At 40.6% G+C, this 14,651-nt stretch overlaps 1 protein-coding gene across 1 annotated transcript in view; it reads right to left on the bottom strand.

Moving 5' to 3' along the window:
* The window catches only part of LOC110494998 (hemicentin-2-like), a 187,632-nt gene that overhangs the window by 62,050 nt on the left and 110,931 nt on the right, over nucleotides 1-14,651 (bottom strand). Inside the window, exon 3 of the mRNA XM_036949060.1 lies at nucleotides 4,898-4,975. Within this exon, the coding sequence (XP_036804955.1) occupies nucleotides 4,898-4,952 (55 nt within the window). The 5' untranslated portion in view covers nucleotides 4,953-4,975. The remainder of the gene's footprint in view (nucleotides 1-4,897; nucleotides 4,976-14,651) is intronic.

A 14,651-nucleotide genomic window follows, 5' to 3' on the forward strand; every position in this document is an offset into this window, starting at 1 on the left:
GTTAAGATATCGTTTAGGACCTTGAGCGTGGCTGAGGTGAACCCATGACCAGCCCTGAAACCAGATTGCATAGCAGAGAAGGTATGGTGAGATTCGAAATGGTCGGTAATCTGTTTGTTGACTTGGCTTTCGAAGACCTTAGAAAGGCATGGTAGGATAGATATAGGTCTGTAGCAGTTTGGGTCAAGAGTGTCCCCCCCTTTGAAGAGGGGATGACCGCAGCTGCTTTCCAATCTTTGGGAATCTCAGACGACACAAAAGAGAGGTTGAACACTCTGTAGCAGCTCTGACCCTGAACACCTGAAACACAGTGACATAACAAGAGGTCAACTAGATTGTATTCTCAGTTCTATCTAGAAATGCTGACAGTTCTCATATTATAAAATGAAACCAACACTGATATACATTGTATACAGTTTTACAGTGATGTATTAGGGATCTATTTAGTTTTTATTTTGGGGAGGATTGTGTGCTTATTGAAATTGAAATTCCCAATTATGGTGGATTTATCAGTGGTGACAGTGTTTCCTATCTTCAGTGCAGTGGGCAGCTGGGAGGAGGTGTTCTTATTCTCCATGGACTTTACAGTGTCCCAGAACTTGTTTGAGTTAGTGTTGCAGGAAGCAAATTTCTGCTTGAAAAAGCTAGCCTTAGCTTTTCTAACTGCCTGTGTATAATGCTTTCTAGCTTCCCTGAACAGCTGCATATCACGGGGGCACTGAAGATAGGAAACACTGTCATCGTTACCCATCGCTCCACAAAAGCCGCGGCCCTTGCAGAGCAAGGGGAACCACTACTTCAAGGTCTCAGAGCAAGTGACGTCACCGATTGAAACGCTATTTAGCGTGCACCGCTAACTAAGCTAGACGTTTCACATCCGTTACACTCATATGAACTGTAACTCAGTAAAATGGTTGAAATTGTTGCACGTTGCGTTTATATTTTTGTTCAGTATAATTGTATATGTATTTATGTAAAACATAGGGACCACAATGGATATAAGTCCCCAACTTTATTGTGCAATCCTATAAAACAACAATCCTGTTCACTTAAAATAATATGATGTATATATGTATTCTTTTAACTGACAAATAAAATCAATCAGTCAATCCAAACTGAGCAGCAGCCATTTGATGAACGGAAAGAGACATTTGTTACAAAACACCAAAAAGTTGAATGACATTCAGAGATTGTCAAGCCTTCAATACTGGGTAAGATTACAAGGTAGGGAGGGATGTATTCTCTGTTTTTCCAGATTTACATTGTCTATTTATTGTGGTGTTGAAAACACAAACCATGACATTGAAGTGTCTGAAGTCAGTATGCTTTGTTTATTGGTTGTGTGCTGCATTGGCACAGAAACCTGTTGGTGGAAAATGTGTTGCATATATTTTGTATATGATGGCAGTGTAATAGAACAGGCAGGGTGAGCTTGTCTGTGGTGGTCGGGAACCCTCAACCTTCTGGCCCGTAGCCCTGCGTGGCATCGATCAGGCCACAAAAGCAGGCTGGAGTGGCAAAGTCGGTATTCACGTTTATAAATGCAGGTCGCTACAGTTATTCTCATTTGTGGTCGTAAACATTATTTTGAGTTAATTCTATGAGGGGGAGGGTGTTCAATTTATTTTACAGTAAAAGGGGAGGGTCACGTGAAAATATTTTAAACTTTGAAGACCAGTCCTGTCCCGTCCCCCAGTAAATTTCAATCTGTCCCTTAATAAATAAACACTCACAAACTGCAGGAGAGTGGAGATCCTCGTGGCCTTTTACAGCACAGGAGTAACTGTCTTCATAGTTACTGGAGACTGGGTCTTTGTACTGGGGGGAGGTGCTCTCATCTAGATGTTGTCCGTTCTTGTACCAGATGTAGGTGGGGTTGTCAGTCAGAGTACAGGTGGTGATACAGGTCAGTTTCTTCTGTCCCTCTGCAGCAGGAGTCACCTTCACCTGCTGACCTGAAACAATATGTATAAAACCACATACACCTCTGTGTTAACAGGATGGTTAATATATTTTCTACTGTAATTCATTATGATTTACAGTTGTAGTATTACCTGTGACAGACAGAGTTGTTCCTGGGAAACTATGACCCCATTCAAAGTTGTTTGTTTTAAAAGTGAAGCGATACTCAGCTGAGTCCTCCTCTCTCAGATCTGTGATTCTCAGGGTGAAGGGACCTTCGTTTCTCCTTGTCTCTTTGTCAGGGTACTTCACACGACCTGCATACCCTGAGTCTGTGGTTAGGTCTTCAGGGGTCAACGTATCACTTCTAAACCAGAATGTTGATGTGGTGGAATAATAACCAACATAAGTACAGGATATGTCCACTGTTGACCCCTTCAAGACACAGATTGTCCTCTTGGTGTAAGTCACTCTGTTGCAGCTCTGACCCTGAACACCTGAAACACAGTGACATAACAAGAGGTCAATTGGATTGTGTTCTCAGTTCTTTCTAGAGATGCTCAAAGTTCTCAAGTTCTCATAGTGAAACCAACACACAGTATAATGTATTAAATGAACACACACACTGCAGGAGAGTGGAGGTCCTCATGGCCTTTTACAGCACAGGAATAACTGGCATCATAGTCATTGGAGACTGAGTCTTTGTACTGGGGGGAGGTGCTCTCATCTCGATGTTGTCCGTTCTTGTACCAGATGTAGGTGGGGTTGTCAGTCAGAGTACAGGTGGTGCTACAGGTCAGTGTCTTATCCTGATGTCCACCAGTCACCTTCACCTGAAGACCTGGAGAAAAAACAATATCACTGTAAATCCCTTTATCACTGATTTATCATTCTAATACAAAGATGGAAGAAATCCTATGTTATACAGACAGAAACACAAACCAAGACAATTTTCCTGAACTAAATGTAATTCAACAGTTTAACTATATTGAATGTAACTAACTGTACCTGTGACAGACAGAGTGACTCCAGGACTTCCAGAATATTTCCCTCCTTCTTGATCTGAAACCTGTTGATGCCAGGAGTTCCTCTGGAGGAACACCCTCCCCCCGTTCAGCTCAAACGGTGGCGCATGGAACGCAAAAATATTCTTAAAAATATTTAACCTCCACACATGATTAAGTCCAATAGCTCAAATGAAAGATAAACACCTTGTTCATCTACCCAGCATGTCAGATTTTTAAAATGTTTTACGGCGAAAACACACCACACATTTATATTAGACCACCACCGAAACAAAGACAAGCGGCAGCCATTTTGTCCCAGAAAATATAAAATTATAAAAGCAGGATTAAAAAATAAATCGCTCACTAACCTTTTGAAAATCTTCATCAGATGACAGTGATAGGACATGTTACACAGTACATTTTTTTTTTTCAATAATATGCCATATATATCCATAAATGTCCATTTACAGTGTACTCATGTTCAGAAATTACTCAAAAATGCCCGCAGGAAACCTAGGTAGCTCGGCAAGATAACGTAAATAGACATCATAAACTTTGGCTAAATATACATGTTCTACATATAGTTAGAAAGATACACTGCTTCTTTATGCAACCGCTGTGTTAGATTTATTTTTAACGTTACAGAAATCGCACACTATTTCATATGCTGAGGCAGCGCTCAGTTCCAAGCTACATTTCCACGTAATGTTGGAGTCAACAGAAACACAGATTTAAGCATAAATATTCCCTTACCTTCGATGGTCTTCGTTCAGAATGTTCTGGAAGGGTTCATACTTACCCAATACATCGTTTGGTTTCAAGTCTTGCGTCTTTGTATTAGCTACTGCTAATAACATCAGCTGAAATGCACCCAAAACGTCCTCCGGTCCGGATAAGTTGCGCATCAAAACTTCAAAATTACACATTATATGTCGACTAAACAGGTCAAACTAAGTGCAGAAGCAAGCTTTATGATGTTTTAGACGTGCAAAACAAACTTCAATTCAACCGGGCATCGTTTGCTCTTCCCAGGAGTGCTGGAACAAAGGAATGGCTGTGACCAATTCGCGCCCTGACGCACAGGTTTTTTTATCGCGACACTTACTCCAACCACTCCTATAGGGCCAATTCTCGCGCGATTTGAACGATTGAACGCTCCAAAGAAAGAGGACATCTAGTGGAAGAGATGGAAAGTGTCCCCAGATCCATAAGTGGTCGGGAAGGGTGGGGGCATGACGTCAAAGTTGCTCCAACTTTCATGGCCACAAAAACTAGTTTGGAAGAATGCATGCCCTGTGAGTTCTGCTATACTTACAGACATAATTCCAACGGTTTTAGAAGCTTTAGAGTGTTTTCTATCCAATAATAATTATTATATGCATATATTAGCAATTTTTAATATTTTTTTTTTTCAGTTTACTAGGGGTACCCAATTTCTCCAAAGGGGGCGTAAATCTGCCTGGCATCAACATCTGAACTTGTAAGTAGCCGAGTCTCTCTCTCTCAGGTCTGTGATTTTCAGGGTACAGTCTTTCTTCTTATCTCCATGATACTCCAGACGACCTGCATACTCTGGGTCCTGACCTAGATCTTTAGATTCTATACCAGCCTCCATTTTAGTGAACCAGAAGGTTGTTGTGACTTTACCTCTGGGATATGTGTAAGAGCAGAACAGATCCACTGTTGACCCCTTCAAGGTACAGATACTCTGAGTGGTGTATGTAACACTCCAGCCATCCTGACCCAGTACCACTGAAACACAGTTAGACATCACTATGGTATCAGAATTAGGACAAGGTATTCTGGCTCACACTGAAGGTAGGGTTTGTCCACACTTTGTTGCCATATTGGAAACCACAGATAATCATCACTCAGTGAGGTGTAAAACACAACTATTTAAAGTGAAGTGGAGATGCCTAACAGAACACAAGCAAATGTAATACACATGTCTGTAGATTGACAAACATAAGTTATGAATGAGACCATACCTGTCACAGACCAGAGAAAGACCACCAACACACTTCCTGCTGTTCTCAAGGCCATTGTTGCATCTCCCAACCTGTAGTCTTAGAAACATAAACAACAACTCACTCTATAGCTGGTGAATAACTCCACCTGATACATTGAAGTAGAAACTGTAAATGGGGTACAGGGCCTCATTACTGAAAATGAACCAGGCTCATATTGTGTTGTGTTGTATTGTGCTAAATGGTTGTCTTTGTGAATACTGTCTGTCTGTAAGTCTACTGCACTATGTATGTATGTAATGTGTGTGATGTGTTGCATGTCTGTCTACGTCTGTCTACTTAAACTGACATGATGCAAAAAATACATTCCTAATATATACAGTAGTCATCATCATCATTGTAAACAACAACAACAACAACTTATTGAACAGATCTGTAGAACTGTAAACACATATTTCTACATTGATTGTTCTAAAGTTGTTTTATTCTCAGAACCCCAAATATAGGAGGATAAATGTTCAATCCTCTACGGTCCATCAAGCTGTACAGCAGCCTAAAGACTGACCACCAGGTTCAATGACAGCACCTATCCCCAAGCTGTGAGGCTAAACAGCCAGTGACTTTCACTCTCTCACACTCTCTTTCTCTCTCACTCTCTTTCTCTCTCTCTCACACACACACACACACAAATGATACATTACCCTCAAGTATTTGACTTATGACTAAAAACAAATAACCAAGGGCTGTCAATGTAATAGAACAGAAATTGTGTAAAAGACAAGTCTGGGCATATATTTATTTAATTTTAAAAAATGTCAATTTTCACTGTGGTCTTTTATACTACATACAGAACCATGTAAACAATGTGTTGACTATACTATTTATAACGTTAACATTTTAATGACCTACCTTGCCCTTCTGACATCTGTATTTACAGGTCAAAGTTCCATGATGTTATTCAATTAGAACCCATTCAATTTAAACACCCATGACCATCACTCCTCATCAGCTGCATCAAAGTGGTACTGAAGGTTCAGTGTTCTAGACTAGAGCTCCACCTACTGGCTTCGCTACATTACTGCAGCCTCCAGTCCTCATGATGTCCTCATTCATTTGGGAAGTAATGGGAATAAAATGAATGAGGTTCCTGTCATTCCAGCCATTATAATGAGCCCATCCTCCTGTATACCAGCCTCCTCTGTTGTACAGTACTGGTAGAAGCTGTATCTAGGAGAGGCATGATTGAACATCACCACAGCCTGCTGTACTGACTGTGTGGTCTATTGTAGTCTGCTGCCCATACATATTGCCATTTAGTTATCAAAAGCAATGTACAGTCTGTGTGCATATATTTTTACCTATGGGGGGTCCAGGGAACCAAACCCATAACGTTGCAGGATGTTCTACCAACTGAGCTACAGAGGAACATGTTCTGTAAAGTCTAATGTGTATATACAGATTTCTGATATGATTCAGGAGGACTGTGAGAGGACAGACAGGAAAGGAGAACAGGGAATTGACACTGAGTGTGTGCATCTAAACCAACAAAACCACAACCCACCATCACTGTCTCATGTTAATACTACTCCTAAACACAACCCACCATCACTGTGTCTCATGTTATTAATACTACTCCTAAACACAACCCACCATCACTGTGTCTCATGTTAATACTACTCCTAAACACAACCCACCATCACTGTGTCTCATGTTAATACTACTCCTAAACACAACCCACCATCACTGTGTCTCATGTTAATACTACTCCTAACCACAACCCACCATCACTGTCTCATGTTAATACTACTCCTAAACACAACCCACCATCACTGTGTATCATGTTAATTCTACTCCTAAACACAACCCACCATCACTGTGTCTCATGTCAATACTACTCCTAAACACAACCCACCATCACTGTGTCTCATGTTAATACTACTCCTAAACACAACCCACCATCACTGTGTCTCATGTCAATACTACTCCTAAACACAACCCACCATCACTGTGTCTCATGTAAATACTACTCCTAAACACAACCCACCATCACTGTGTCTCATGTTAATACTACTCCTAAACACCACCCACCATCACTGTGTCTCATGTTAATACTACTCCTAAACACAACCCACCATCACTGTGTCTCATGTTAATACTACTCCTAAACACAACCCACCATCACTGTGTCTCATGTTAATACTACTCCTAAACACAACCCACCATCACTGTGTCTCATGTTAATACTACTCCTAAACACAACCCACCATCACTGTGTCTCATGTTAATACTACTCCTAAACACAACCCACCATCACTGTGTCTCATGTTAATACTACTCCTAAACACAACCCACCATCACTGTGTCTCATGTTAATACTACTCCTAAACACAACCCACCATCACTGTGTCTCATGTTAATACTACTCCTAAACACAACCCACCATCACTGTGTCTCATGTCAATACTACTCCTAAACACAACCCACCATCACTGTGTCTCATGTTAATACTACTCCTAAACACAACCCACCATCACTGTCTCATGTTAATACTACTCCTAAACACAACCCACCATCACTGTGTCTCATGTTAATACTACTCCTAAACACAACCCACCATCACTGTGTCTCATGTTAATACTACTCCTAAACACAACCCACCATCACTGTGTCTCATGTCAATACTACTCCTAAACACAACCCACCATCACTGTGTCTCATGTTAATACTACTCCTAAACACAACCCACCATCACTGTGTCTCATGTTAATACTACTCCTAAACACAACCCACCATCACTGTGTCTCATGTTAATACTACTTCTACACACAACCCACCATCACTGTGTCTCATGTTATTAATACTACTCCTAAACACAACCTACCATCACTGTGTCTCATGTTAATGCTACTCCTAAACACAACCCACCATCACTGTGTCTCATGTTAATACTACTCCTAAACACAACCCACCATCACTGTGTCTCATGTGAATACTACTCCTAAACACAACCCACCATCACTGTCTCATGTTAATACTACTCCTAAACACAACCCACCATCTCTACTACTCCTAAACACAAGCCACCATCACTGTGTCTCATGTTAATACTACTCCTAAACACAACCCACCATCACTGTGTCTCATGTTAATACTACTCCTAAACACAACCCACCATCACTGTCTCATGTTAATACTACTCCTAAACACAACCCACCATCACTGTGTCTCATGTTAATACTACTCCTAAACACAACCCACCATCACTGTGTCTCATGTTAATACTACTCCTAAACACAACCCACCATCACTGTGTCTCATGTTAATACTACTCCTAAACACAACCCACCATCACTGTCTCATGTTAATACTACTCCTAAACACAACCCACCATCACTGTGTCTCATGTTAATACTACTCCTAAACACAACTCACCATCACAGTGTCTCATGTTAATATTACTCCTAAACACAACCCACCATCACTGTGTCTCATGTTAATACTACTCCTAACCACAACCCACCATCACTGTCTCATGTTAATACTACTCCTAAACACAACCCACCATCACTGTGTATCATGTTAATACTACTCCTAAACACAACCCACCATCACTGTGTCTCATGTCAATACTACTCCTAAACACAACCCACCATCACTGTGTCTCATGTTAATACTACTCCTAAACACAACCCACCATCACTGTGTCTCATGTCAATACTACTCCTAAACACAACCCACCATCACTGTGTCTCATGTTAATACTACTCCTAAACACAACCCACCATCACTGTGTCTCATGTTAATACTACTCCTAAACACCACCCACCATCACTGTGTCTCATGTTAATACTACTCCTAAACACAACCCACCATCACTGTGTCTCATGTTAATACTACTCCTAAACACAACCCACCATCACTGTGTCTCATGTTAATACTACTCCTAAACACAACCCACCATCACTGTGTCTCATGTTAATACTACTCCTAAACACAACCCACCATCACTGTGTCTCATGTTAATACTACTTCTACACACAACCCACCATCACTGTGTCTCATGTTATTAATACTACTCCTAAACACAACCTACCATCACTGTGTCTCATGTTAATGCTACTCCTAAACACAACCCACCATCACTGTGTCTCATGTTAATACTACTCCTAAACACAACCCACCATCACTGTGTCTCATGTGAATACTACTCCTAAACACAACCCACCATCACTGTCTCATGTTAATACTACTCCTAAACACAACCCACCATCTCTACTACTCCTAAACACAAGCCACCATCACTGTGTCTCATGTTAATACTACTCCTAAACACAACCCACCATCACTGTGTCTCATGTTAATACTACTCCTAAACACAACCCACCATCACTGTCTCATGTTAATACTACTCCTAAACACAACCCACCATCACTGTGTCTCATGTTAATACTACTCCTAAACACAACCCACCATCACTGTGTCTCATGTTAATACTACTCCTAAACACAACCCACCATCACTGTGTCTCATGTTAATACTACTCCTAAACACAACCCACCATCACTGTCTCATGTTAATACTACTCCTAAACACAACCCACCATCACTGTGTCTCATGTTAATACTACTCCTAAACACAACTCACCATCACAGTGTCTCATGTTAATATTACTCCTAAACACAACCCACCATCACTGTGTCTCATGTTAATACTACTCCTAACCACAACCCACCATCACTGTCTCATGTTAATACTACTCCTAAACACAACCCACCATCACTGTGTATCATGTTAATACTACTCCTAAACACAACCCACCATCACTGTGTCTCATGTCAATACTACTCCTAAACACAACCCACCATCACTGTGTCTCATGTTAATACTACTCCTAAACACAACCCACCATCACTGTGTCTCATGTCAATACTACTCCTAAACACAACCCACCATCACTGTGTCTCATGTTAATACTACTCCTAAACACAACCCACCATCACTGTGTCTCATGTTAATACTACTCCTAAACACCACCCACCATCACTGTGTCTCATGTTAATACTACTCCTAAACACAACCCACCATCACTGTGTCTCATGTTAATACTACTCCTAAACACAACCCACCATCACTGTGTCTCATGTTAATACTACTCCTAAACACAACCCACGATCACTGTCTCACGTTAATACTACTCCTAAACACAACCCACCATCACTGTGTCTCATGTTAATACTACTCCTGAACACAACCCACCATCACTGTGTCTCATGTTAATACTACTCCTAAACACAACCCACCATCACTGTGTCTCATGTTAATACTACTCCTAAACACAACCCACCATCACTGTGTCTCATGTCAATACTACTCCTAAACACAACCCACCATCACTGTGTCTCATGTTAATACTACTCCTAAACACAACCCACCATCACTGTCTCATGTTAATACTACTCCTAAACACAACCCACCATCACTGTGTCTCATGTTAATACTACTCCTAAACACAACCCACCATCACTGTGTCTCATGTTAATACTACTCCTAAACACAACCCACCATCACTGTGTCTCATGTTAATACTACTTCTACACACAACCCACCATCACTGTGTCTCATGTTATTAATACTACTCCTAAACACAACCTACCATCACTGTGTCTCATGTTAATGCTACTCCTAAACACAACCCACCATCACTGTGTCTCATGTTAATACTACTCCTAAACACAACCCACCATCACTGTGTCTCATGTGAATACTACTCCTAAACACAACCCACCATCACTGTCTCATGTTAATACTACTCCTAAACACAACCCACCATCTCTACTACTCCTAAACACAAGCCACCATCACTGTGTCTCATGTTAATACTACTCCTAAACACAACCCACCATCACTGTGTCTCATGTTAATACTACTCCTAAACACAACCCACCATCACTGTCTCATGTTAATACTACTCCTAAACACAACCCACCATCACTGTGTCTCATGTTAATACTACTCCTAAACACAACCCACCATCACTGTGTCTCATGTTAATACTACTCCTAAACAAATCCCACCATCACTGTGTCTCATGTTAATACTACTCCTAAACACAACCCACCATCACTGTGTCTCATGTTAATACTACTCCTAAACACAACCCACCATCACTGTGTCTCATGTTAATACTACTCCTAAACACAACCCACCATCACTGTGTCTCATGTTAATACTACTCCTAAACACAACCCACCATTACTGTGTCTCATGTTAATACTACTCCTAAACACAACCCACCATCACTGTGTCTCATGTGAATACTACTCCTAAACACAACCCACCATCACTGTCTCATGTTAATACTACTCCTAAACACAACCCACCATCTCTACTACTCCTAAACACAAGCCACCATCACTGTGTCTCATGTTAATACTACTCCTAAACACAACCCACCATCACTGTGTCTCATGTTAATACTACTCCTAAACACAACCCACCATCACTGTGTCTCATGTTAATACTACTCCTAAACACAACCCACCATCACTGTGTATCATGTTAATACTACTCCTAAACACAACCCACCATCACTGTGTCTCATGTCAATACTACTCCTAAACACAACCCACCATCACTGTGTCTCATGTTAATACTACTCCTAAACACAACCCACCATCACTGTGTCTCATGTCAATACTACTCCTAAACACAACCCACCATCACTGTGTCTCATGTTAATACTACTCCTAAACACAACCCACCATCACTGTGTCTCATGTTAATACTACTCCTAAACACCACCCACCATCACTGTGTCTCATGTTAATACTACTCCTAAACACAACCCACCATCACTGTGTCTCATGTTAATACTACTTCTACACACAACCCACCATCACTGTGTCTCATGTTATTAATACTACTCCTAAACACAACCTACCATCACTGTGTCTCATGTTAATGCTACTCCTAAACACAACCCACCATCACTGTGTCTCATGTTAATACTACTCCTAAACACAACCCACCATCACTGTGTCTCATGTGAATACTACTCCTAAACACAACCCACCATCACTGTCTCATGTTAATACTACTCCTAAACACAACCCACCATCTCTACTACTCCTAAACACAAGCCACCATCACTGTGTCTCATGTTAATACTACTCCTAAACAAATCCCACCATCACTGTGTCTCATGTTAATACTACTCCTAAACACAACCCACCATCACTGTGTCTCATGTTAATACTACTCCTAAACACAACCACCATCACTGTGTCTCATGTTAATACTACTCCTAAACACAACCCACCATCACTGTGTCTCATGTTAATACTACTCCTAAACACAACCCACCATTACTGTGTCTCATGTTAATACTACTCCTAAACACAACCCACCATCACTGTGTCTCATGTGAATACTACTCCTAAACACAACCCACCATCACTGTCTCATGTTAATACTACTCCTAAACACAACCCACCATCTCTACTACTCCTAAACACAAGCCACCATCACTGTGTCTCATGTTAATACTACTCCTAAACACAACCCACCATCACTGTGTCTCATGTTAATACTACTCCTAAACACAACCCACCATCACTGTGTCTCATGTTAATACTACTCCTAAACACAACCCACCATCACTGTGTATCATGTTAATACTACTCCTAAACACAACCCACCATCACTGTGTCTCATGTCAATACTACTCCTAAACACAACCCACCATCACTGTGTCTCATGTTAATACTACTCCTAAACACAACCCACCATCACTGTGTCTCATGTCAATACTACTCCTAAACACAACCCACCATCACTGTGTCTCATGTTAATACTACTCCTAAACACAACCCACCATCACTGTGTCTCATGTTAATACTACTCCTAAACACCACCCACCATCACTGTGTCTCATGTTAATACTACTCCTAAACACAACCCACCATCACTGTGTCTCATGTTAATACTACTTCTACACACAACCCACCATCACTGTGTCTCATGTTATTAATACTACTCCTAAACACAACCTACCATCACTGTGTCTCATGTTAATGCTACTCCTAAACACAACCTACCATCACTGTGTCTCATGTTAATACTACTCCTAAACACAACCCACCATCTCTACTACTCCTAAACACAAGCCACCATCACTGTGTCTCATGTTAATACTACTCCTAAACACAACCCACCATCACTGTGTCTCATGTTAATACTACTCCTAAACACAACCCACCATCACTGTCTCATGTTAATACTACTCCTAAACACAACCCACCATCACTGTGTCTCATGTTAATACTACTCCTAAACACAACCCACCATCACTGTGTCTCATGTTAATACTACTCCTAAACAAATCCCACCATCACTGTGTCTCATGTTAATACTACTCCTAAACACAACCCACCATCACTGTGTCTCATGTTAATACTACTCCTAAACACAACCCACCATCACTGTGTCTCATGTTAATACTACTCCTAAACACAACCCACCATCACTGTGTCTCATGTTAATACTACTCCTAAACACAACCCACCATTACTGTGTCTCATGTTAATACTACTCCTAAACACAACCCACCATCACTGTGTCTCATGTTAATACTACTCCTAAACACAACCCACCATCACTGTCTCATGTTAATACTACTCCTAAACACAACCCACCATCACTGTGTCTCATGTTAATACTACTCCTAAACACAACTCACCATCACAGTGTCTCATGTTAATATTACTCCTAAACACAACCCACCATCACTGTGTCTCATGTTAATACTACTCCTAAACACAACCCACCATCACTGTCTCATGTCAATACTACTCCTAAACACAACCCACCATCACTGTGTCTCATGTTAATACTACTCCTAAACACAACCCACCATAGTTATGTTAATACAACTCCTAAACACAACCCACCATCACAGTGTCTCATGTTAATATTACTCCTAAAGCTCTTTCGATGCATCCACCTAATCACTGTTACTCTCAGTCTTACTTTAGGCCATTTTCAAACAAGTCTCCACAACAAATCTATTGTTTTGAGACTCCTTAAAATACCATGCTAAAGTATTATATGTGTAACCCCATGTACAATACTGTATCAGATTAATATACACAGAAATACATCTACAGAGTATACTGTAAATAACAGAAAAACAAAACATACATTACAATAGCATGGCCATGCACATAACAGGATACAGAAGTTCATGGATACAAACAAATGATAAAATAAACATATTTTAAGATATAGTCAAGCATACTTACAGAGTGAAGGGGAGATGTGTTGCAAGTTAGCTTACTGGAAGTCTATATAAATAGACAATGAGTGTGAGGTTGGAGGTTTGAAGTCTGTGGTTGACACAACTTTGAAGCAGTCAGGGACAATAGAGTTGAGTAGAGGGCGTACTTGCTTCAAAGCCTGTTTTAGCATGACTAAAGCCATTGAATACACCATTTCAGTTGGTATGAAGACTGTTATTAAACTTATGGAAGTTGAAGATATTAACTACTTTAATATGGAAATAGCCCTCAATGGTGCTGCTCATTCTGTCACAGAAGACATCATGACAAAGATGTCAAGATGTACCTTCTATCCAACTCTATGTCAGGGACCAAGAAGATTATGCAGAGAGGGCTTCCTTCAGCAGTCACACAGACAGTGTTCGAGAACATCAAAACTGATGTATCATGGGTAAATTGTGACTGACTGAATGATCTAAAAATAATATTGAGTAGTTATT

Source organism: Oncorhynchus mykiss, chromosome 17 (assembly GCF_013265735.2).
Source record: "Oncorhynchus mykiss isolate Arlee chromosome 17, USDA_OmykA_1.1, whole genome shotgun sequence".
NCBI lineage: Eukaryota > Metazoa > Chordata > Actinopteri > Salmoniformes > Salmonidae > Oncorhynchus > Oncorhynchus mykiss.